The sequence below is a fragment of the Mesocricetus auratus genome, unplaced genomic scaffold, assembly GCF_017639785.1.
Source record: "Mesocricetus auratus isolate SY011 unplaced genomic scaffold, BCM_Maur_2.0 Super-Scaffold_6730, whole genome shotgun sequence".
Lineage (NCBI taxonomy): Eukaryota > Metazoa > Chordata > Mammalia > Rodentia > Cricetidae > Mesocricetus > Mesocricetus auratus.
In genome coordinates this window covers 15,612,807-15,638,262 of record NW_024429184.1, presented here as the reverse complement: position 1 = coordinate 15,638,262, position 25,456 = coordinate 15,612,807, and the positions used below count along the sequence as shown (strand labels likewise).

At 51.6% G+C, this 25,456-nt stretch overlaps 1 protein-coding gene across 6 annotated transcripts; it reads left to right on the top strand.

The window, feature by feature from the left end:
• The first annotated feature begins 4,196 nt into the window (after positions 1 to 4,196).
• Glipr2 (GLI pathogenesis related 2) lies at positions 4,197 to 25,217 on the top strand. 6 transcript variants are annotated; one of them, XM_040739266.1, is made up of 6 exons: positions 12,575 to 13,056; positions 13,344 to 13,450; positions 14,607 to 14,715; positions 15,423 to 15,526; positions 17,258 to 17,335; positions 23,783 to 25,217. In XM_040739266.1, exons 2-6 carry the CDS (start codon positions 13,423 to 13,425, stop codon positions 23,941 to 23,943), a joined length of 480 nt encoding a protein of 159 aa, XP_040595200.1. In that variant the 5' UTR covers positions 12,575 to 13,056; positions 13,344 to 13,422; the 3' UTR covers positions 23,944 to 25,217. The 6 variants fall into 6 exon arrangements, with proteins under 6 accessions (XP_005078831.1, XP_040595200.1, XP_021087917.1 ...); XM_021232258.2 differs by having other exon boundaries at positions 12,575 to 13,137; XM_005078774.4 differs by lacking the exons at positions 12,575 to 13,056; positions 13,344 to 13,450 and adding an exon at positions 4,197 to 4,320.
• Positions 25,218 to 25,456: the final 239 nt, after the last annotated feature.

Genomic DNA, 25,456 nt, shown 5'->3' with positions numbered 1-25,456 from the left:
TGCTCCTCCGTCCTTCTGCTACCTGCCTTACTTAAGCCCTGTTGGTACTTTCAATAAAAGAGACTTGTTCAGAACACTGTCTTGTCCCCGTCTCTCCTGTCTCTTATCCCCCATTCTCACTCCCTCCCCTAGGGTCCCAGTTGACTGACCCCGGGGCAGTCCACCATAAACTACAGAGAACAAACACTTCTTCCTGAGGTTGCTTCTTATCAAGGACTTGGGGATGAAGAAGGGAGCTAGTATACTTTGAAAATGTATCAAGTTTTATGCCAGTATAGCTTCATTAAAAGAAAAAAGTTAACAGATAAAAATTAAATGGCCTGGACTGGTGCTAACCCAGCTCAGAGGTAGCTTGTCTAGCATGTTCAAGATCCTAGGCTCATCACCAGCACTACAGTAAACAAACAAACCAGTGCCACTCGCTGAAAGAAGGCTAGGCTGACTGTACATTTCCCAGGAAGAAGCAGGACCAGAGAGCTCTTTGTGAAGGAAAGAAGAGCTAATTTATTGGCCAGGGTTATAGCTCAGTGGTAGAATGCGCACCCATGAGTCCCTGAGTTTGTCTCTGGCGTGAGGGGTGGAGTCAGTTTATCAAGATGATAAAAGTCATAAATGTTTATGTTCAAAGAAAAAGGGTCAAAGTACATGAGGCAAACTGATATACTCTCTGTCTCCCACTTACGGTTTGAGATGTGAGTTCTCAACTGTTTCTGCCGCCACGCCTTGGCTCTGCCATCATGGACTCTAACCCTCTAGAGCTGTAAACCCAATTAAATGTTTTCTTCTATAGTTCACCTAGGTCATGGTGTAACATCACAACAATAGAAAAGTAATTAATTCAGATGCTGGTCCTGAGAGAAACTTGTTTGGGGTTGGGGAATGATTGGAGACTGGGCCTGAGATGGGGCCTGTATAACTGCTTGTTATACACACCTTTGTCTCTGTTCAAACCTGAACCCGTGTGAAGATCCTAGGACGGCGGGGGCTTGGGAAATACCCGACACCTCCCTTCTTCCCAGTGTCACCCATCGAATCAGTCTCCTTTCTCTGTGTTGTTTTGTTATCCAAACTGTGTGTGTTGGAATGTCTTCCTGCTTCCCCTGCAGGAGTGTCTCTGTCAGCCTTCTCTCCACATGTAGCCAGACAGAGGACGATGGAGCAGCCAGCACTCAAGGCTAAGTCGGGGCGGGCTGATAGCATGCTGCCTGCAAGTGTCCCAGGCATCTCACACTGTGGAGTAGGGGTCACGCTCTCCACCGGCTGTTCCTGGGAGTGTTCCCTTCTGGAGAGAGAGGGGCGGCCTCGCCACAGCACGTGCTAGAGGGAGGTGGCTGCTGGGAAGGCCCCTTGTCTGCTTTACACAAGGATCACTAGAGGAGGAGGAGCAAAAAGAGCAAAAGAGGAAGTTACATAGATAAAAAGAAAGGACCCAGGCAGTGGATAATCATAAGTTACATAGATAAAGAGAAAGGACCCAGGCAGTGGATAATCATAAGTTAAATAGATAACGAACAGAACCACAGGGCTGGCTCCACATGTTATGTCATAGCCAAAATGGAAGGCAAGGCTTTAGGTAAGAGCCAGAACAGACAAGCCTCAATAGAGAATCTCATGCTTGCTTAGTGACGATGCGGGCAGGGGGGCAAACCCCTGGCTTCCTTATGCTGAGTATACCAGCCACACCCGCAGGCCTGGAGTTTTCAAATGAGACAAACCCAACAAAAACTGATAAATTGATTGGGAGATGGAGTCAGGAGAATAAGGAGTTCAAGGCCATCCTCAGCTACGTGGCTAGTTTGGGGCCAGCCTGGACTAGGTGACAAAATATGAATTGGGTTCATCTCTCTTCTTGGTGTCTTACCTGGTTATGGCTGGTCTCTGCCTTCTGCCTAGGCAGCGCCTCCCTCTCTAGCCGCCCAGTTGTCCTTAGTAGACATCAGGTTTGGCACACTGCTTGCATGGTGCTGACAAAACCAGTTTGCAGAGCCCAGAACACACCAACATGGACTCTGCAGATGCCACAGAGGTGGGGATTTAGCCTTGCCAGGTCTCTGGCCCTCCCCTGAGCTCACCTTTGAACAAGGTGGACGTGAGACCCTGACAGTTGGCCTCGGCACGCGGTGGATGACTCCTCTGTGTTCAGCTGTTCCCTCATGGTCTTGCAGTTCCGGTTCCTCTGGAATAGCTTTCTAGAGATCCTCTGTGTGATAGGGATCCCTCCTGGGTTCTTTTGATCATTTCAATGGGAATTTGTCTCCAAAACGGAGCAGAGAATGGAACAGAGGAAGTGGGAATCCCTAGCCAGCACTAAAAGTCCCTTTAAGTCAGATGGACACCAGAATCCACTCTGCCGGAGTTTGGAAGAAGGCAGTAAGTATTTCTGATGGACATGGGGGATGGGGGGTGTAGCTCTGTGCTGACCTACTGGATACTAAACTCAATACTACCGGTTCTGGCCAGGTATGATGGCACAGACCCAACCTGAGATCCAGCGCCTGAGTGAGTATGGTGATTTAAGGCCGGTTTGTACTGTCCTCTGAGACTGTTGAACAAACAGTGCTTTTCAATTCGGAGAGCATGTACTGCTGGAACGTAGCCGGTACTCCCCGCTTCAGGAGTTGGAAGCAGGGAGAACTTCAGAGTCACTCCCAGCCTCACGGGGAACTCCAGACCACCCAAGGTCACGGGGGAGCCTGCCTCAAAAACTAAAATGAAAAAGAGAAGGGAAGGCAGCCCGTGAGAAGGCTTGTCAGGTAAAAGGCGGGCTCTGGAGCCTGGTCCCTTGGACTCTCATGGGGGAAGGAAGGAACAGGTTCTCACCAGCTGTTCTCTGACTTGCACACCCCAGCGCTCAAACACCCAACACATGCATGCCCCCACGCCACCCCCACTGAAAATACCCCAAATAAACAACAAGATCTAAAGATAAGCTCTCCCTATGTACACCGGGCTGGTCTCAAACTCACAAAGCTCTGTATGCCCTGTCTCCCAAGTGCTGAGAATAAGGGCATGTGCCACCATGTCTGGCCCAAATAAATGCATGTTTAAAATATATGTACAGAGAGAGAGAGAGAGAGAGAGAGAGAGAGAGAGAGAGAGAGAGCGCAAACTATTCTTGTAATCTGTGAATCAGTTTAATTCAGTCCCCATTTATTAAAGTCTAATTTATATGGTGAGAAAAGGGTATGATTTGAATTAACCAACTGGTCTCAGTTTAGACTCTGCTGATGTGGGGGGGGGGGCGCTCACCACCTTCCCTGTCCTCTTTCCACTGTGTTCGTTCATTCCAGGAATCCAACTCAGAACGCAAGTCCCTCTACCACTGAGCCAACTCGCCATTCCTAACGGAAGAGCTTTAACATTTATCTTCCGAGGGCTTCCAAATTCTCTGGCCCACCAGTGAGGAAGCGCTCCCTTGGCACAGGGAGCTTACTAGGCTTGTCTTGGTGCTCTTCTCAGGGGTGAAGACCTGGGCCAGTCTCTTTCGCAAGATTAGGGAAGGGAAGGGCTGCTGAGATCTGAAGAAACTGAGACCCCAGAGTACAGGCTAGGAGGGCCAAAGCAGCTGCAGCCCTTGCTGAGGGATGAGTGAGCAAATCCAGGAACGTTTGGAGAATCTGGTTAAACAGGAGCACGGTATAAAGTTAGAGAGGTGAGGTCCACGTCTGGCGTCAGACTCGGGTGGCTTGGTCTCAGAGGCACTCAGAGTCAAGAGAACAGGTCCCAGTTGGGCTGTGGGCACCTCCCTGGGGCGGCTGGAGCTGGAGCGCTAGGACATGAACAATTACAACCTGGGGTCGCCTAGCGGAGGGGTCCTAGAAAGACGCGGTTAGAGTACAGTGTCACCAAGGAGGGGAAGCAGCAGCCGGGGGCGGGGAGACGGGGTGTCTGAGACTGGGAGGGTACCGACCCCTGGTGGCACCGGCGGGAACCGTACCTCGCCAGGCCACAGTGAGCACAGCGGTCTTCGTGACGCCTCTGTCGCTCAGGAGTCGTGGGGAAGGCGCGGGCTCCCCTAGGCCTCGCGAGTGCTTTCAGCTGGGGGAGAGAGCACGCTCTGAACCCGCATCCGAGTCCACATCTGGACCGCCCTCGCCAGCGGCGGAATCCCACCCGGCCATGTGCATTCTAGGGGTGGCCCCCCGCGCCTCCGCCTGCAGCTGCCGTTGCCTTATAAGGAGGGGCCGGGCGGCGCCGGGGGAGTGGCTGTCCCTGCCCCTCCCGGCCCCGGCCAGCTGCTGGGACCTGCCACCCAGCGCAGCGCAGCGCAGCCGCCGCTGAGCAGAGGAGCGCACACATAGCCGGCCATGGGCAAGTCAGGTGAGCCACCCGAACGGCACGCTGGGGTGCGGGGATGGCTCTGGGACCCTCGCCGTTACCCTGCCCCGCCTGGAACCTGGTCCCCTGGGAGACCCTCGGAGGTCCCCGGCGCTCTCGCTTCAATCAATGTGTGACCCCTGAGTGGGGATGGAGAGCGCACGCGGAGCAAAGAGCCCAGAGGCGCATCTGGGGCTGTTTCTGGTTCAGTCTGGGAGAGGAGGTAGCTGAAAGACCGCCGGAAGGGAGAGAAAGAGAGAAGGGGGATAGCGCTGGAGGGTCCCTCTGGCTTCGAGCCAGGGATTGCGTCAGGGAGGGTTTCCAAGCGCTCTCTGAGTCTGCCGAGGCGTGGCTTCGCTTTGTTTCCTTCCAGAGGAGGACAAAGTTACAGTTGGAAAAAGTCACCAAACTGTGACAGCATCCCTGGCTGTGAAGCAGCTAGTCCGGCCCCACCCCACTAAGGGCGGTTCTGAGAATCCCTTTCGTTTCCCTTGGGTGCATCTCCTGAGTGCCCTCTGTGCCAGGTTGGGTGCCCTGCGGACCAGCTCCCCTGTGGTCTCTGCCCTGCTGCCGCCCGTCCTCGCCACGGTGGCTCTGAGTTGAAATTGCTGAAAACCAGCTCTCCTGTCACTCCCTGCTTGCCAGCTTACACACACACACACACACACACACACACACACACACACACACACACACTCACACACACACACACACACACACACACACACACACACACACACACACACACACACTGGTCCCTGGCATCCCCTTGCTGCACAGCTGTGCTGGCTGGTAGGCACTCAGGTCACTTCCCCTGGGGTTCCAGGTCCAGTCTTCGCCACTCCCATCACCCAGCCTGAAACTCTCCCTGTTTGTCAAGGGGATCCCATCCCTAATCTCGCCCTCCTCCTTCTGAGGGACAGCCCACGCCCCGCCCCATTTGTGCTCGATCCTGCATATAGACAAGGGACACGTGTTATCTCTGCTTCTCCCTGACTTCTCCCTCCTGGGCAGCAAGACTTTCTATTTATTGGGACAGAGGTTCTCAACCTGTGAGTCGGGACCCTTTGGGGTGGAACAGCCCTCCTACAGGTGTCGCCTAAGACCACCAGAAAACACAAGTATTTACATTGTGACTCATGAGGGTAGTGAAATTACAGTTATGAAATACAACGAAAATAATTTTATGATGGAGGGGGCCACCACAACATGAGGAACTGTATTAAAGGGCCACAGCGTTAGGAAGGTTGAGAACCATTGCCCTAAAGGAACAGTGAAGTCAATGGGCTGACAGTCTCAGATGAGGAAGGCTGGTTCCTTCTAGGCTCTATCTGCCCTCTAGGAGATACACAGGAAACCGGCTTCTCAGGCCTGGTCCTAACCCGCTTTTCCTCCAGCTTTAGTGACAGGCCTGTCTTCCAATGCTGGCCCTACTAATCATTTGCTATGTGATATGAAGTAAGGTTTTTGTCTTCCTCCGTGCCTCAGTTTACCCATCTGTACAAAGAGGGTGGCCCATATGACCCCCAAGAACCTATGCAGTGAAAAGGAAGATGTCACATAATTAAAAGAACGAGATGAAAGATGGTGGTGAGACATGATGGCGGACATGAGAGACCTTTTGACATCTCCACTTGAAAAATGAACTCCTTCCTCTCTAGACGTATGGGACAGTCCAGGGACTGTCTAAAGCTACTTTTCATTTTAGTGATATTTATTGTAACTATTACTGCTTTAAGACAGGGTCTCACTATGTATTTCTGTGTAGCCTGAAACTCACTATGTTGACCAAACTGATCTCAAATCCACAGAGACCCACCTGCCTCTCTGGTGCTAGGATCGAAAGCAAACCACCGGCCACCACCTCCCTAGCCCTAAAGATACATTTTAATTGATTGTTTCCATCCCCTGCTCTAAGATATAACTTTCTAGAGCTGCATCTGTGCCATCGTGTGTGTCTGTGTCCCGTCCCTCCCGCCATCCGTCCTCTCCTCCAAGCTGTGGACCTGGGGCAGTGGGGGGACAGCCCAGTCTTCAGGAACGTCCAAATGAATGAGTGAAGGAGGGCGGGAGGCGCAGGAGAGAGCCCTCATCTGTGAGGGGCCGTCAAAGGAGTCCGAAGAAAGTGACGGGCTCTGGGGGGCCTTAGGAGGTTCTGAGTGGGGTGCTACTAACAGGGTAGGACAGTGTTGCAGCAGAGTGGGAGACCGGAGGCTAGGGGCAGAGTGGGGAGACTGCCTCCCTACAGACAGCAATGGTGCAAGCACTCAGGCTTCTGAAACTGTTTGTGAAAGAAGCAGTTTTACCCAACACACCGTTATACAACTCCAGGTACATAGACATATAAGACAAGTATACAAATCAAATACTTTCTGATGATAAAGCATACAGAAACTTATTTTATTGTGTGTATGTGCATGTGTGTGTATGTGTGTGTGGTGTGTATATGTGCATGTGTGTATGTGCATGTGTGTGTATGTGCGTGCGTGTGTGTGTGTGTGTGTGTGTGTGTGTGTGTGTGTGTGTGTGTGTGTGTGAAGGCCAGAGGTAGACAGTGTATGCCATCTTCAATTGCTCTCCTCTTTGCCTTTTTTGTTTTGTTTTTGTTTTGAGACAGTTTATCTGTGCAGCTTTGTAGACCAGGCTGGCCTCAGACTCACAGAGATCCGCCTGCCTCTGCCTCCCAAGTGCTGGATGGGATTAAAGGCATGCAACATCACTGCCCAGCCTGTTTTGTTGTTGTTTTTAAGCAGGGATGTATGCTAACTACTTTACCAAAAGCCATCTCCTCTGCTCTAAGGGACTGATTTTAAAACAGTTCTTTAGGACACACACATCTGAGACAGGGTCTCACTATGTAGCTTAGGTTGTGTAGATTAGGCTGATCTCAACGAATTCATAGAGATCCACCCACCTCAGCCTCCTGAGTTCTGGGATTAAAGATGTGTGTTTTCATGCCCAATTCATCACTGAATTTGGATCCTAACTCAAGACAAAATTCATTCAATGATTTGGGGGTGTGGGTACTAAGGATGGAACCCAGGGCTTTGCACATGCCAAGCAAGCACCCTGCCTCTGAGCTACATCCCTCACTCTTCAGTGACTTCTTATGACCCTCAAGTGAGCAACAACTGCAGTTTTTAAAATCAAACATTCTGAGGCCAACAAAGTGGGTGACTGGGTGAAGGTGCTTGCCAACCTGCCTGAAGACTTGAATTTGACCTCTGTCAATTCTCAAAAGTTGTTTCCTGACCTCCACACACAGACCTGAAAAAAATGTGAATAAATTTCAAATTCGAGCATTCTAACAAGGCACAATCCAAAGCTATGCTAATTGGAAGGAGAGATGACAGCAGGAAAACACTGTTTTCTGTAACTAAACCATTATATCTCTGTAAGAGCAAAACACTTTGTATGTGCAGTAGAAACACCGAACTTCACAACAAGTGAGCTGAGCGGCCTCACGCAGTGCCAGTGCCAGTGCCTGGTGTGATGGCAGTGCCAGTGCCTGGTGTGATGGCAGTGCCAGTGCCTGGTGTGATGGCAGTGCCAGTGCCTGGTGTGATGGCAGTGCCAGTGCCTGGTGTGATGGCAGTGCCAGTGCCTGGTGTGATGGCAGTGCCAGTGCCTGGTGTGATGGCAGTGCCAGTGCCTGGTGTGATGGCATTGTGTGTGGTGCACAGCGCTCATCTGGTGGCTTCAGAACCACGGTTGCGGAGAAACCGACTGTGCACACAACCTGGTCAAGGACTGCCAGAAACACCTCGGATGCATTCTTGTGTTTGATCTCGAGTCACGCTTTGGTGGTTGTGCATTCAGAAGTCTTCTATTGTTCCCAACATTTCCACCGCCTCTCCACTCAGTTATGTGCCGACCTGGGGTTTTACCCTGGAAGCTGTGGTCTCGGGCAAGGATGGGAGCCAGAGAGGAGGAGGGACGGACTTGCCAATGGCCATCTGGGGCATTGCGAGGAATGAAAGGGAAGGTCAGGGGCTTGGGTCCGATGTGAGTCTCTGAGGAGAAGGAGAGAGGGAGCTGGTGGCAGAAAGTAGGGGCCAGCTGGTCGCGCCAGGCGTCACCCCAACTCACTTCTTAGCTCTCCAGTCCAGGCCTACCTCCTTTGTAGCCACCCATGTCTGGCTCTTCTAAGTTCCCCAAAGAGCACATGACTTTTCTGGATGACTTAGACCCAATGAACCTTCTACAGGAACCCAACCCTGGAGATCCACGCCACCAACGGGGACCTTGGGGAGGTGCCCCTCAGTGATACCCATTTATGTAGGAGCTCTATGTGGCTCCCAGAAGACCATCTAGGGAATCAGTCCCTGCCTGTCTAGGCCTCAGTTAGACCTCATGGAACAGACCTTAGATGTACTACCCTTAGAGCTTCATGGTGGGTGTGGGAAGCCATCATACAACTGCCAAGGCTCAAACCTAGAGAGCCTGAGCCAGTGTTGGAAGTTCTCAATCCTGCCCACAGCCCTGGTCTCCCTGCTGGGCCTCTGTGCAACAGATGTGCTGGACCTTTGCCTTGAATAATAGTGATCACCAACCATTTAGCCTCCTGTTCTATGCTAGGCAGTGAAGTTCGGTATTTTTGTTACTAACCTTTCTAACGGCTGTAGGCCATTGCCATCTACTTGTTAAAATGTCTGGACCGGTAAGTTAACAAATTAGGATTAGAATTTAGCTCTGAGTGTGTGTGTGTGTGTGTGTGTGTGTGTGTGTCTGTCTGTCTGTCTGTCTGTCTGACTGCAGAACTGAGCTCTTTGCCTTCTAAACTATACAGTTCCATAGCACACTGACCACATGGACTCTGGCTGGGGGAACCCACACACATACTCCAATTGTCTCTAAGAATCTTAGTGTCTCAGACACTGGGCCTAACACCAAAGGCTATCAGAGCAGAAGGAAAGGAATTTTCTACAGGAAGCCCCTGGGACCACTGCAGGGAGAGGCCACATGGGCCAGGGCAAGCCCAGCAGCTCAGGTTCATCTGTTCACATTTTGCTAGCCTCATTTGAAGGGATTTCCTGCTTTGGGGACATCTTGAAATCCGCAGCTGTCATCTTCTGTACTCGGAGGAGAGCTTGGGGCCCAGTGGACAGAAACTTGTCTCTAGGCAGATCTTGGTGTCGGGCAGGACTAGCACTTGAGCAGCCTGAACAAGCATTCTCCCATCTGGTAGCTTCAGTCATTCAGGGACCATGTGTGTACCTGGTCATCTTTCAAACAGGCCGGCCTGGAGGAGGCCGTCACTCCAAGAAATGGATTCCTTACCCACAGGCATCTAAGCAACCCTTGGTAACCTATTCTTGCTATCGGGAAAGGGGGTGCTGGATGTACAACAGCAAGTGTACAAGAGGGGGGCAGAGGAGGGGGATGTGGGGGTGCACTTTGGTCTGGCTTTAACCAGGGCCTCCTGGGCTGGTAGCCTGAGATCATTCATATACTGCCCCAGATGCTGAGCACGCCATCTGAAACAGGGGTCTAGTCCTAGTACTGTCTCTGAGCCCGGTGTGAATACCTTATTCATTTGTTCATTCACTCACTTAGCTTGGAAGAACTGAAAGATACTTTAAAATAGTTTCTCCTAACAGGTGACAGTGGTGGCGGCACACTCCATTAACTCCAGCACTCAGGAGGCAGAAGCAGACAAATCTCTGTGAGTTCGAGGCCAGTCTGGTCTACAGAGTGAGTTTTATGACAGCCAGGGCTATACAGAGAAATCCTGTCTTGAAAAAGAAACAAATGTTTTCCCTCCGATTATCTGCTTCTTAAAGATGAAAGCCAGTTTTGTCCCAAAGTCTAGAGCAATTTGCTTTCCAGCCTCTTGTAAGAGGATGGAGGGGCCTGTTTGTATCTTTTGTGAGACCTGGAAGGAGCAGTGGTGTAGGAAGATGAGGTCTCAGGGAAGAGGATGCTGAGGGGAGAGCCTGTCTGCAAAAGCAGGGGCGTGGGAGCTAAGAACTGGATTCCTTTACTCTCCTCAGCCCCCTAAAAGATCTTCAAGGACGAGATGTGGCCCCACCGAGAATGTCCAGCCTTGCATTCCCACAGACAGCTGCCCAGCCGTTCCCTCTGCTCTGGGCAGCCTCCGCAGTCCCCTGCAACCCCAGCTCTGAGGAGGCTCTTGGGAAATGTCCTTGTTTCTCCCTTTCCTTCCTCTTTTCTCCTGTAAGAGATCAGAGGCAGCTGCCCGAGTGGGCTCCTTTCCCCCATCGCTCACTTCAGCTGTTCCTCCTGAAGCCTGAGTGTCACCTAGGTGACATCTCTACCGCTCCATTTGGTGGCTGATGGTGAGCTTTCAAGCAGTGCCTCGCTTCAAGGCTAGATTCCCCTGATGGTCCTCCTGGACCAGCAAGGGAAGATCTGGGCCGGTTACTTCTCCTGGGAAGCACATTTGTTTTCTCATCTAGTCAGGAAGATGGGTGGGGTAAGGATGCCCCCAGAGGTGGTGAGAGGTTACCTGGGTCTCCATGGCCAAGTGGGAGACAAGCAAGAGAAAGCAGGAGCCCAGGGCAGATGAGCCTGCCTATCCCTCCTTCTGGCTCTTCTGCAAAATAAAGTACGGATCCTTGCCCTTCCCCCATCGTGGGACAGCTGAGGGGCCACCCTGCCTGACTGTAGGAGGCTGGTTTTACTTTGACTTTATCTGTGTTTTGGGGTTTTTTTCTGTAGAAGTAGGGTGCGCCTCTGGCTGGGTGTGGTCGCCATTGATAACTTGCATCCTCAGGCTCTTGTCCTGCTCAGAGTGGGGGAGGGACTCCTAAGATAGCCCTAAGCAGCTGGGGGGGGGCCCTGATTTCCAGCTAAGGGAAGCAAGAGAGCCCGCTGTTGAGACCTGGTGACCCTTTGCAGAGGCGCTGGCTGAGAGCCTGGCCCTGCTGGAGCCTGTGCCCGGCATCAGCTTCTGGCACTGACCTTGTGTTGGTTCAGGAACTTTCACTTTTGTCCCTGGAACTTCCCCCATTCTGGGAGCACAGTGACCTAGTTTTCAGAAGCCATATATGTCTCTGCAGGAGCCTGCAGGGCCTACAGCACAGCGGGCTTCAGTTCAGACTGACCCCAACACCCAAGCTGCTTTAAGTTGGCTTCCTTTCTCCCAGTCCAGTAACAGCCTGGCCTCCTCCTGAACCTGGAACGCCTTCTCCAGGGAGCTCCTGTGGCACTGAACATGTCAATGAGTCTCAAGTGTCTCTCATGGTGTCCCAGCAGACCTTCCCTGGCCCGTCTGAGACTTGGTAACTGAAAGTTTCGGGTGATCCTAGCTGTGCCTATCACGCACCTTTCTTAAGTGACCATGTAACTCACACAAGCCCTTGTTTTATTACCCTGTCTATTTACTGAAGGGCCGGGAAACTCCTGGAAGTCTTATGCCAGTTCCTCATCTCCCTCACCCACACCTGATGGGCTCCTACAAGGAAGAGAGACTAACTTGCTTGTGTGCCCTAGTGGTAGACAGCTTGCTGCCTTCTGCAGGGGAAACCCCGTCAAATCTCCAGAACTCTTTTTAACAGTCCTGGCAGAAGCATGTATTTCTTAAGAGAGAGGCTGACTTCAGATATCAAATTATTGGGACAATGGACTCAAGAATTATATTGCCCCCAGGAGTCTCATGCTGGGGGAAGGAAAAGGGTGCAACCCCAGTGCCAGCCAGGGGGAGGGACTTGCCTTCCACTACTGCTTGAAAGAGGGCTTGCCTGGATGGGGAGCACAGAACAGCTTCCTAATTCACCACCTGCGTGCCATTTAGATCCAGACCTTGCGTCTGGACTCCAAGGTGGACGCGGGCGTCACGGGATCTTTTGTCCAAGGTGGACACGGGCGTCACCGGATCTTTTGTCCAAGGTGGACGCGGGCGTCACCGGATCTTTTGTCCAAGATGGACGCGGGCGTCACCGGATCTTTCGTTCCTCCTCTCATTGTGACCGCTTTGCCGCCTTTCTCTGCCTTCCACTATCATTTGTCTTGGAGTACTGAGGACAGGGTGAACCCTCAATTGTCAGGGCTCCCAGAGCTCCAGGAGCATTTGCCTGGGAGAAAGGACCTTCCTGTTCCTGGCTGAGATCTGTCGTGCTTCCCTTTCTACCTGCCAGCTCCAGTTTCGACGCGTGGGATTCCAGAATTCCTCGGCGCACTCCCCGCTGCGGTCTTCCGGTCTGACCTCCAGTGGGCGCTTCCTCTCACAAGACCCCACTTGTGCAAGGCGGATGGGGCACCCGTGGCCTGGGAGCCCATGGTTCTGGTCACCACATTATCCGGCTGCCTCCTTAGCTCACTAAGAAAGCCCAGGCTTGTGACTTGTGTCCAGGAGTCGCTCTTGTTCCGTTATTCCCCAGCCCCGTGGCTTTTTGGGAGACTATGATTTGATGTCCCCAGTTCCACATCAGCCAAACCCAAGATCCACCTTGAGACAATGCCCCTCTTGTGACGTGCCCTCCTGCTGTCAGGTGGGGTCACACCACTGAAGTAGCTGCAGGGTCTTCTACCTCGAAAACTCTACCCTCAAACACCACCTCAGGAGACCCGAGACCTGTCTTTTGTGTCACAAGGGTGTGGACGGTTTCTGGCCACCAGGATTCTGGCTGTGGCTCCACCCTCTCCCTCAAGCTGAGTCACGATCACCATATTTACCTCTGTTCACAACTCCATCTGTTACCCCCAAACCTCACCAATCAGTTCAGAGCCCTTCCAACCACATGTTCCTGAGACTGGACGTCCTACGCAGCGTTGCAGGTTCCTAAACCCCAAGGGCAGTCTACTTCCTCTGTAATTTGTCAGAAAGTCCTAGGACATCGCAGTCACCAACCATGAGCTGTATGTTTTCCTCCCTCCTTTCTGCAGTCAGCCCCAAGCACTTCCTTCATGAGTGTGGCTGCGCCCTTCCTACCAGGAGCACAGGACAGCTCCTGGCAGATGGGTCCATGCTCACTCCCAGCCCTCCCGGTACCCAGGCTACAGAGAGGGTGGATTCCTAGATCCCTAAGGCGTGTGTGTGATCTTACCCTGGCTCCTTGTTCCAGGCTCCTCTTGCACCATTACTATTCCCTGTCTAAAGACCATCCCCTTCTGTGTGAGCTTTTGAGGTCAGGAGCCAGCATCATGAGGACGGTGCTCAGGGAGCAGACAGGTAGATTAGAGTTGGACTGAATTGGGTGGTGGGTGTGGTCACTCAACAATGATGAATTGATGGGTGGGTAGGTGTGGTCACTCAACAGATGATGAATTGACGGGTGGGTGGGTGTGGTCACTCAACAGATAATGAATTGATGGGTGGGTGGGTGTGGTCACTCAACAGATGATGAATTGATTGGTGGATGGGTAAGTGCAGGGAATGGAGGAGTGGATGGATGTGTGATGTTGGACTTAGATGGAAAGCAGGTGATGTTGGTAAACGGTGGGATGTTGGAGGGGTGATGGATGGTTTGGGATAAGCACTGAGCACAGAAAGATGCTGGGCTGACGGCTGTTTCAGATCTGAAGCAGTGTGGGTTTGTCTATCTTGATCCTCCTGCTCTTGGCCTCCAATTTCCCTCACCCCAGCCCCTCTGGTCTGGTCTCTGCTGACCTCATCGTTCAGTTGGGCATAGGCCCTTTCCTCACCACAGCCTCAGCCAGAGGATCACACCCTCCTCTCCCATCACCACGGAGCCCTTTTCTGTACTCTCCTTACTCCATTCCTCAATGATGCTTTATCCGGAACTCTCTCCTTATCTGGCTTTATTTGATTCTCTGTGTGTGTGTATATGTGTCCCTCCCTCCCTCCTTTCACCCTCCCTCCCTCCCTCCTTCCCTCCCTCTTTTGTTTTCACTGGTTCAGTATGGTACTATCAGCCCTAGCTAAGCTATTCTTCCCTGAGCTCCGGGTTCCAGACCTTCCCAGACTCCATTGGTCTAGTCTGAGGTATCCAGTCACCTTTAAAGATGTCTGACCAACTCTGGACTTTCCTCAGCACCACTCAGCAGCCAACAACATCTTTCAGAAACATTCTCTGAATCCCCACATCCCCCCACTTTTGCCTTAATTGTCTCCCATTGCCTCAGACAAAGACTCAAATCCCCAGCAGGGCCCGGAAGGCCCTACATAATCCACTGAGCTCCGATCTGCAGAGACATGGGGGGGGGGGATCGTGGTGTTGGAGACAAGACGAATATTGGTGTGGGACAGGGCTGGGCAACCAGAATGGAGAAGCGCCGGTGTCTCTGAGTGTCCTGAAGCATGCCGATATACGTTTGGTGGGTCTTCCGTCTTCACCGAGCCGTTCTCCATTCTTCTGTCATTCTAGCTTCCAAGCAGTTTAACAACGAGGTCCTGAAGGCCCACAATGAGTACCGGGCTCAGCACGGCGTCCCCCCACTCAAGCTTTGCAAGAAGCTCAACCAGGAAGCCCAGCAGTGAGTCCTCTGCACCCGGCAGGCGCTGGCCCTTCGTGGAGCCGCTTCTGCAGCGTGGAGGGTGTTACGGGGTGTTACGTTAATGCGCAAGGGGCCTTGGTGGATTCCATGGCAGGCGAGGGTGACCGAGGCGGAGGGACAAACATGCCAGGCAGACAGAGCTTAGTGAGAAGTTTTATGGGGGGGGGGGAGGAAAGAGAAAAGAGGTAAAGAGACACAGAGACAGAGAGAGGACAGAAGAGAAGAGGGAGACGGGAAAAGTCCTGTCTGCCCCAGGGAACGGCGGAAAGAGAGAGGGAAAAGACAGCGTAAGTGGACAGAAGACTTTCTTTTAAAGGGGTCCTTTGCATCTGCGTGGAACCCTGGGCTGACCAGGGTACCGCCTGAGTGCATTCTGCCAAGTGACAGGGACAGGCCGGCCTGAATCCTTACGGAGGGTCCTGAGTGGATGAAGAGATGTGGTTGGGTTCAGATACAGCCAGGCTTAGGGACCACTCTGCTGCCAGCCCAGGCAGGTCCACTTTGCTCCTGAGTTTCATTCATTGAGTTTTTCTGGAAATGGGATTGTTGGGAGGCCCAGGCGCCGGAACGATGTTTCCTCGCCATTCCTCTGGTGAGCTCAGACAGGGAAGCTAGATCAAAGCTTAGACGCTGGGGTCAGGGAGGGTCCCCAGGTTGAGCCTCCTCTGAGCAGACTTGTTGTGCAGGTATTCCGAGGCCCTGGCTAGCACAAGAATTCTCAAGCACAGCCCGGAGTCCAGTCGTGGCCAGTGTGGGGAGAACCTTGCGTGGGCATCCTACGACCAGACAGGTAGGACACTCTCGGCTCCTCTCCTCTCTGCCCAGCTGGACCTAGGATGAGGTCTGCAGACTCCTTTTGACACTGTGCCCTTCGTGGCTCGGTCATGGTGTGGCCACAGTCCCAGGAAGGGAGAGGAAGCCCCTGAATTCTCAGCATCTGCTCCGGGGCTGACCTCAGTGGCTAGCCCAGAGCCAGGAAGCTGGGAGCCCGGAACAGATGAGTCAGACTAGACAGCTCCGGTGCAGAAGTCCAGTTCAGAGGCGTGGGCGCTGGAGACTGCAGCATCAGTTCAATTTCAGCCTGCTTCTGTGGGCACTGGGGCATCCTTGATTTTTTCTAAATTATTAATACACTGTGGGTTGTATTGCTGTTATCATCAGAAAGAAGAAAATAATTGTTTTTCTTTTCTTAAAAAAGGAAGGAAGGAAGGAAGAAAGAAAGGAAGGAAGGGAGGAAGGAAGGAAGGAAGGAAGGAAGGGAGGAAGGAAGAAAGGAAGGGAGGGAGGGAGGGAGGAAGAAAAGATGATTTTTCTGCACAGGGCTGGGAGGGAATGACTCCACCCCACTGAGCAAACATTCTTGAGTCTCTGGCTCCTATAACCCTGAAGCAACTTTTTAGGAAAATAGTGAAAGATGTCACAATTCCTGGAGCTTCCTCCAAACCCCAGGAGGGAATGACTCTCCCCCACCCCCCAGCCTCACATTCCCCAGAGCTCCCAAGGGGATCCCCCAGGCTGCCTGGTTTCCCTAGTACACCAGCCCCACCCTCCACCTGCCACCCCTCCCCAAGAGCTATGTGCCTGGAAGGCAGCTGATGGGGGCCTCTGCCTCTTCCTCAGTCTGCACTCTCCTGGCTGGGAGAAGGAGTCTTGATTGGCCTTGTGTTGGATCCCTGGGCACTGTGATCAAGTCACTACTTTGTCTGGCCCTCGTTTTCCCAATCCTGCACAGACAGGTTTGGGTTGATGTCTCCTGGTTACACAGTAGTCTTTGGAGTGCTTTTAAGTTTTTCCAAACCCTGGGCCTCTCCTCCAGAGAACCCAAAACAGCTGAAGAGGACCTGGGCCCCAGCTTTCTTTAGATGGTCCCCAGGTGCGGCTGCTATGTCCTTCACTAACCAGCAGCAATACTAGGGAACTTGATAGAAATGAAGAGTCACGAGTCTTCTTAGAACCTACTTTAATCAGATTCTAGACTGTAACAAGGCCCTAGGGTGACTCATCTTGACTCCTATGTCCTGAGTTGGAGCTGTGGTTCTGAGATCCCAGGAAAATAGTTCCGCACGCCATTGCTGACTGTGAATGCTCAAGATGAGGGTCTGTCTAGAGTCAGTGACAACCTTTGGCCTGCTGGCTCAACTGCCTTTATTCCTGTGGATAGGGTGAGGACAGCCTCCCAGAAACCCAGACCATCGCTGGAAGGCCCTCAGGATGCACTGTGTTCAACCTTTCTGTTGTAGAGGCCCAGAGCAGAAAAGGCCTTGCCCAGAATTCCACAGCGGTTCGGGGTGGGCTACTTCATCTGGGGACCCTGCTTGACCCTGGGTCAGTGCTCATCCCAGCGAAGGCTCTGTCTTCATCCCGAGTCCCCAGGAGTCTGCAGGCAGTAACTCCCATGCTTTAACTTCATCAGCGTTTCCTCAGACATCCGGGTGTGGAATGGGTGGTGGTTTGGGGTCTGTGGGACATGGAGGAGTGTGCAGACTTTACGGCTGGGTTCACACATGCCTTTTCTGTGCAGGAAAGGAAGTGGCTGATCGGTGGTACAGTGAAATCAAGAACTACAACTTCCAGCAGCCTGGCTTCACCTCAGGGACAGGTGAGTGGCAGCGGGGCCTGGGCTGAACAGCATCTTCAGAAGATTCCCTCTGCCTCCTGCATCCGCTCAGCCATACCCCTCTGGCTTAACTGTCCAGAAACCAAAGTTTCCTTTCCCTGTACCTGCCCACCTCACTCCAGCCCAGACCTGCACCTTTCTTCATCTGAGGATACCCAGGGTGATCCCAGCCAGCTCAAAGCTCAGTGTGTTCCTGCAGTGTGTTCTCATTAGAGAGTGCGTGTTCCTACTGAGCGTGTTCTCCTCACTGCAGTGTTCTCCTCACTGCAGCGTGTTCTCAGCATGTTCTCACTGCAGCGTGTTCTCAGCATGTTCTCACTGCAGCGTGTTCTCAGCATGTTCTCCTCACTGTGCTGTGTTCTCCTCAGAGTGTTCTCTTCAGTGTGTTCTCCTCACTGCAGAGTGTTCTCCTCACTGCAGAGTGTTCTCACTGCAGAGTGTTCTTCTCACTGCAGCGTGTTCTCCTCAGTGTGTTCTCCTCACTGCAGCGTGTTCTCACTGCAGCGTGTTCTCCTCAGAGTGTTCTCCTCAGAGTGTTCTCCTCAGAGTGTTCTCCTCACTGCAGCGTGTTCTCCTCACTGCAGCGTGTTCTCAGCGTGTTCTCACTGCAGCGTGTTCTCCTCACTGCAGCGTGTTCTCAGCGTGTTCTCCTCACTTCAGAGTGTTCTCCTCACTGCAGCGTGTTCTCCTCAGTGTGTTCTCCTCACTGCAGCGTGTTCTCAGAGTGTTCTCCTCACTGCAGAGTGTCCTCCTCAGTGTGCTGTGTTCTCCTCACTGCAGCGTGTTCTCCTCACTTCAGAGTGTTCTCCTCACTGCAGCGTGTTCTCAGCGTGTTCTCCTCACTTCAGAGTGTTCTCCTCACTGCAGCATGTTCTCCTCACTGCAGCGTGTTCTCAGCGTGTTCTCCTCACTGCAGCATGTTCTCAGAGTGTTCTCCTCACTGCAGCGTGTTCTCCTCAGTGTGTTCTCCTCACTGCAGCGTGTTCTCCTCAGTGTGTTCTCCTCACTGCAGCGTGTTCTCAGAGTGTTCTCCTCACTGCAGAGTGTCCTCCTCAGTGTGCTGTGTTCTCCTCACTGCAGCGTGTTCTCCTCAGCGTGTCCTCCTCGGTGTGTTCTCACTGTAGTGTGTTCTCCAGAGCCTGGATTTTAGCTGGGTGTTTCTTTCTTGAACTGCTCTGAGCATGTCTAATGGACTGGTCATCCTGCCTCTGGTGTTTCTTCTGCTTCAGCTGCTCTCCTAGTTGCATTGCTGAGGCTCCCTGGAGGCAGTCAGGAAAGTCAGGCCAGCCTTCACCTCCCCTGCTTCGCACCTCCCTCCTCTTCCTGCCCATTCTCCACACCTCAGGGTACTGGGGATTCCCCTTCCTCTTGCATTCGAGGCTGTGGTTCAGATGAGTCTAAGATATGGAAAAGCTCAGGCTCTTCCTCGCTCTGCGATTTGTTGTGTGAACTTGAGTCAGTTCTTTTTTCCCTATCCAAGGACATGGTGGTGGCCTCCCAGGCGCTTCTGGGAGTGGTGATGCAGAAGCAGAGGAGACCACCTTTCTTATAGGCCCTCTCTAGAGCAAGCAGTAAACGTATATGTGTGTGTGTGTGTGTCTGTGTGTGTCTCTGTGTGTGTGTCTGTGTGTGTGTGAATGCATTTGTGTGTGTCTGATGCATATGTGTGTGTGATGCATGTGTGTGTGGTGCATGTGTGTGTTATATGCATGTGTGTGTGATATGCATGTGTGTGTGTGATATGCATGTGTGGGTGGTGCATGTGTGTGTTATATGCAAGTGTGTGTGTCTGTGTATGTGTGATGCATATATGTGTGTGTGTGATGCGTGTGTGTGTCTGTTTGTGTGTGTGTGTGATGCGTGTGTGTGTGTACGTGTGTGTGTGATGCATGTGTGTTATATGCAAGTGTGTGTGTGTGTGTGATGCGTGTGTGTGTAAAAATGCTGATGTCTCATGTCTTCCTCAGTTGCTCTCCACCTGATTTTTGAGATTGGGCTTCTCACTGAATCTGGAGCTCAGCAACTGGACTGGCCGGACAGTGCGCTCCCACGCCCACCTGGTGCTGGGGTAACAGTGCTGCCAGGCAAGCTTTTGCCCCAGTGCTAAGGATGAGCCATTCCTCCAACCCTGAGCAGCCCCGTTTTCCCCCCACCCCCCACCCCATCCCCGTCTTTCCTAAGAAGTGACTCAGACCCTCCTGAGCCCAGGACAGGGTGGGAAGGAATGTGTATCTGATCCAAAGCACCACAGAAACTGAAAGAGGGGGTTCCCTTCCCACCCCAACCCCTACCCCACCATCCCATCTACGTAAGGGTAGAGTCACTTGGGGCCGCCCATCCCCTGGAGAGTTTCTACAGAAGCAGGAAATGACATGTTCTCACTGTTTCCTGTGGCTTACTGCTCACCCAGGAAGGGCTCATGTAATTTTAGGGACATTTCTTGTTCAGTTAGTCCCACCCCCCCACACACACACCTAAGGCTGCCTGGCTGAGGGGCAGGAAGCAGCTGCCAGAGCTGCAGATGACAACGACCTTGCCTCTGAATGAGGAGGAGGAGCAGTGGTTAAGGATGTGTAGGCAGAGCCTTGTCTTCTTTCAATGCAGACAGTGCTCAGATGGTGGTGGCACATGCCTTTAATCCCAGCACTCAGGAGGCAGAGGCAGGCGGATCTCTGTGAGTTCGAGGCCAGCCTGGTTCTTGAGCAACCTGACAGGGTTGCAGGAGCTGCGCGTGGCAGCTTGATGCCTATCAAGTGATCGTATCCATGGCTGCACCAGCCTCCAAAGCAGGGCCTTACTCTGCTTTTAGCAAAGAAGACCAGACCTACAGAGAGGAGGGCTTTCCTCATGCCTTCTCTTCTTACTGGGTGTCTGTGCAGTGCTGGGGACAAATGTCACTGGAGCGGGGCTTTGTTTGGTGTTGCAGAGCTGAGGCTTCTGGATCCTTGAGGATTGTCAGGTCCATCCTGCCCGAGTCTCTCAGTTCCTAACTTCTGGATCCTTGAGGATTGTCAGGTCCATCCTGCCCGAGTCTCTCAGTTCCTAACTAACTTCTGGATCCTTGAGGATTGTCAGGTCCATCCTGCCCGAGTCTCTCAGTTCCTAACTAACTTCTGGATCCTTGAGGATTGTCAGGTCCATCCTGCCCGAGTCTCTCAGTTCCTAACTAACTTCTGGATCCTTGAGGATTGTCAGGTCCATCCTGCCCGAGTCTCTCAGTTCCTAACTTCTCACTGCATTATGTTCTGGGGTTCCCTGACCTGAGTTCATATGGGTGGAAGGCCTATGAGACACCTTACAATCTGCTTGGACTGGCAGCCCCTCCCCCAGCCAGCCCTCCATGATAAAGCTATGAGCTGCATGGAAATCCTTACAGTTGCTTTGTTCCGTCCGGTTTAAGTGAACAGATTTGTTTATGCTAAATGAGAACTAATCTGACACCACATGGCATCCGAAAGTGATACAAGTTTCTGGTTTCTTGTGCTATTCTGAGTTGTGTGTGGACAGCCACTTTTGTACTGTCTGAGAGTGTTTCAGACCAGTAAAAAGCCCCCCCTTCTTTCTTATCTTGTGCATTATTTCTTTGCAAGGATACTCTGTAATAGGTCCAGTGTGGTTTCCAAAGGCATATTCTGGGAAGTTTCCGTCCTCAGCCAGAAAGAGGATGTAAGCCCTTTAAGGGGTGGAGGCAAAGAAGAAAAGAAAAAGGAACTGTTGTTGGAAGTGTTAGAAACCAATATGTATCTGATGTTGCTAAGGAAGTTGTGCCCCCTAATTCATCTCTAAATACCATAACGGGATTATCTGTGCAAGCGGAAACCTCCACAGAGAAGATTGCACAGGGCCCTCCCTTAGAAGCAGCTGCCACGGGCGTCTAGCCACTGATGCACACTTTCTGTCCAGCCAGTTGCTTGGCAACAGTGGATGATGGGAGTTTCCTTCTTCTCTGGGAAACAGAGAGAAAGATGGTCAGTGGCCAAAGCCTGTGGTCACTTTAGAGTAGCCTGTGTGAGAAAAGGCTTGAGCCCTGGCCAAGAGGCAGCCAGAGAAGCAGAAATGCCTGACAAGGCTGTCCAGTGCCTGGAGTTGTGATCCGCGACAGAACGACCAAGGGTGACCAGGCCAGAAGCGCCTCTCTGCTCAGAGCTGAAAACAGAAAGTTTATAGAGCTGAGGTCAATACAAGTTTAAAGATAAGTGAGGATTTAGAATTGTAACTAGGCAGTTTTTCTTTTGCTTAAAAAAAATCTTTGAGATAGGATTCCTTCAAATGGCTTTTTAAGAAAGCTTGTATTTGACACATACTTCGGGTTGGCCTGGGGCTCATGATCTTCCTGCCTCTGCCTCAGTGGTGGTTGGAGTGCCTGTGTCACACACAGGAAGTCCTGGGTCCGAGCCCCAGCACTGCATAAAAGCTGGTGTGTTGACGTGGGCTATACATGAGAGTGAGTCATTCTTGCCTGCATAGACTATGAGGCGTCCCTGAGATAGAGACCCCGTCTTTAAAAAAAGGAAACACTGGCAGTTGCTGGCAGCCTCACTGCTAAGCCTGTCTGCTTTCCTAACTCTAAGAGTGTGGCGCTTCCTTCCTCTCCATCTTCTTCTGAAGTACCAGCCGTACTCAATGAGAGCCATGCCCATACTTGTGTGTCTTCCTTTCTGTGACTTTCTCTTTGAGAAGCCACACTCTTGAGTATGCCTTGATTTCTTCTAGGCACCTCCCTTCTCCACTTAACCTTCGTGTCTAAGCCTAATTTAGAAGATCTTTACTAAACTCCAACTCCATAAGAAAACAACAGCAACAAAACTTTGTTCTTTGCCGTGTGGTGGATCACAGGGGGAGGAGCCAGTGGGAATGGAGAAGAGAAAAGGCGGGGTGTGGCCAGGATACAGAGGGGGATGTTTGGTAAACGAAAGGGTGGTTATGTAAGGCTTATTTAAACAAATGACATTTAGTCAGAGGTCTAAGGGACAAGAAACTGTCAATCAGCAGAAGAGCTCCCAAGGACGGGGGTCTCAGAGATAGAGTACTTACTGGTATGTACAATCGTGGGTTCAATTCCCAGTCCTGGAAAAAAATCCACACGCAGGCTGATTTGAGCAAGGGTTCATTCCTACAGGGGCTCTTAATAGAAAGCAACTTGCTGTGCTCAGGGAACGGAAGGAGACCACCAGGTCGAAGAACTAGCTTTCATTCTAGATGCAACTAGCAGTGTAAGATTTTGACTTGAGGACGTTAAATAGGTATGACTGACATCTTAGCATGATCTAATTCATTATCTTCACGTTCATTCGCAGTGGCATTTCCCATTCTCATAGTGACAGATGAATAGGGAGCACCCAAGTGGAACCAAGGACAGCCAGATGTTGCATCATTTCAAGAGAGAAAGCTATGAATGAAACCAAGGTTTTGGAAGAATGTAGTAGAGCTAGATTTTAGAGTTAACGCTCCCGGGAACGAGCGGTGGGTTGTTGTGAGGAGTATCCGAGAGAGGAAAGAATGCAGGCTCATCCCCCGGTTATGTGCGCAGAGATGCTGTGCATCCAGATGGGAGGTCAGCGGAGGAGTGAGTCTGAGGGACCAAAATCGAGAGTGAGATCTGGACTAGATTGCAGCTGTGAGTCATCAAGTGGAAGTGTGTGGTGACTGTGTCTGGGACAGAGAGTGGAAAGTTGACCCGGGGAAATCCATCTGGGAGCCAGGGAAAGATGAGACTGCCCGAAGAACAGTGCAGAAAGAAAAGGAGAGCTCCTGGACTGAGGATGAAGAGAGGCTGCAAGCCCGAGACAGGAGGGAGCTGAGAGACTCCGCCACGGAACTCAGTGAGGAGAACGCTTTGATAAGAACTGTAGTAACGTTCCTGGAGGTCAACTTAGACACAGATTTTTAAACAGACCATCAGAAAATAACAGAGATGGTTAAAGAATTTAGTTTGGGGGTCTGGAGAGATGGCTCAGTAGATAAAAACGTTTATTGCTATTGCAGAGGACCTGAGTTCAGTTCCCAACACCGACATAGGTTTCACAACCACTCGTAACTGCAATTCCGTCTGCCACCGTCTTCTGACCGCCTAGGGAACCATATACATGCAGGCAAAACATCCATACACATAGAATATTACTTAAAAATCTAAAAGTAAAGAGTTCAGTTTGGGGCTCCGTTGAGGGTTGGTGCTGGCGTCACAGGTGCGGAGACACTGCGTTTTGTCACGACCTCACAAAGACCTTGTGAAAGTGTTGAGGCAGCTGAGGTCGGTGTGACTGATTGACAGGCCATTCAGCCAATGTGCTTCGTTTCTTCGTCATGATTGGCATCTGCAGATTTCTAACTGCCTGAGACTGACAAGAGCATGCATGGCTTTGAGGGTCCCCTAAGCATCCTTTTCGGGGTTCAGCTGACTCACCGTTGCTCCTCCCTCGATTCCCACAGGACACTTCACAGCCATGGTGTGGAAGAATACGAAGAAGATAGGAGTGGGAAAAGCATCAGCGAGTGACGGGTCCTCCTTTGTGGTGGCCAGATACTTTCCCGCAGGGAATGTCGTCAACCAGGGCTTCTTCGAAGAAAATGTCCCACCTCCAAAGAAGTAACTCTCCAGATGTCACGAGCAGGTGGAGACACACATACAAAGTGCCTATAGAACAACAAAGAGCCAGCGAGTGTCTACCCGGGGTGTATGCACTTGTGTGTGTACCCTCGAACATCCGTACACACACCATAGGCAACAGCGACTGAGCTCCTTCCTGGTTAAAGGATGGCCACCGAAAGCATTTATCTGGAGGGTTACCTAACCACAACTACTTAGATTTGGGTGTGGTCAAATCTGACATCTCTTGGCTGTTGTTTTTTTAAGTAGACTTCATTTGTATCTTTCTTAATTCTACTATTCATCCTCGGACTTTGTATTCTGAAAATTGCCATGTTGAGAAGGGAGGTCATTTTACATGTACTTCCTGTGTTACAATCTCCTTCTGGTAGATTTTGAAGAGTATTAAACCTTCCTTTAAATGTGACATAAAGCAGCTTGCTTTAGAGATATGTGACTAGCTCCATTTCACCGTCAGTGAGATTTCTTGTTCTCAGTTGGAAGACATGATATCATCCCACAACCTCTGGGATTCCCTAATGGAATTGCCAAAGAGCAGATGGAGAAGGAAAAACAAAGAAAGCCTTACTTCCTTGCAGTTTTACCCTTTAAAGAACAGATGCCACAGCCCTAGCACCTTTCACACCTCACGTCTTTTTTTGAAATGCTTGCAGCCTTACATCTGGCTTCTGGGGGCGGGGCTAGGTCTGGAATGCAGCCCTGCCCCCACTCCCATCTCGCTGGACCCTCACACTGCCTGGGCCTTTGGCCAAGGCTTTGGACTATGAGGTCAGTGATGTGGGGGTGAGGATTTAGCTCGTTTGGGGACCCTGGAGGAAGCCCGACAGCCTCTGCCCTTTTCCAGCCCAGCAGGCAGTGACCACCCAGCCCTGTCCCCTGCAGCTGTATCTGCAGCTGAGCTGTGACTCCCTCCTGGAATGTGTGACAAGCCCAAATGCTCCCGGGAAGAGGCCCAAACAGGGAGATTAGGAACGCTAATTTGATTAGGAACGCTAATTTGATTCTGTGTTTTGCCTCAAACTATACACAGTTCCCTCTGAATAGCTGTTGAACCAGGTCCCCTTGGGAGAGACCACGTCAGAGGTCCAGTTGAGTGTCCCTGAAACGATGGCATCTCCTTCTGCCGACACCAGGGCTGGGGGAAGGGGAGGTTATCTAAGGAAAAGATCCAGTCTTCGTTACACTGTGAACAGTCTCACGTTGATTCATCCAGGGATATCGACTAATGAGACAATAAAATCCTTTCTTTTTGTGTAATTCTTCCTCTAATGCTTGTAGTTATGGCTTAGATAACTCAGGACTCTGAATCCATCTTGAACTGCTCCACCTCCCAAGTCCCTCCCCTAAATAGCCCTTGGGAAACATGTGACCTACTAGGCTCACAGATGAATGGACACCCCATCTGAAGGCAGACGGCCCCTAGACAGGCCAGGGACAAGGAATTTGAGCCTAGACACATGGAGAGAATTTACTGGTGGAACTGAAAATATAAGGAT

What these genes read in the sequence shown, in the direction of transcription:
- Glipr2 (XM_040739259.1), top strand. Translation starts at nt 13,671, where the DNA reads ATGTGTGATGTTGGACTTAGATGGAAAGCAG. An exon ending in CTCAACCAGGAAGCCCAGCA is followed by an intron (nt 14,716 to 15,422) that starts GTGAGTCCTCTG and finishes CTTGTTGTGCAG; the next exon opens with GTATTCCGAGGCCCTGGCTA. An exon ending in GGCATCCTACGACCAGACAG is followed by an intron (nt 15,527 to 17,257) that starts GTAGGACACTCT and finishes TTTTCTGTGCAG; the next exon opens with GAAAGGAAGTGGCTGATCGG.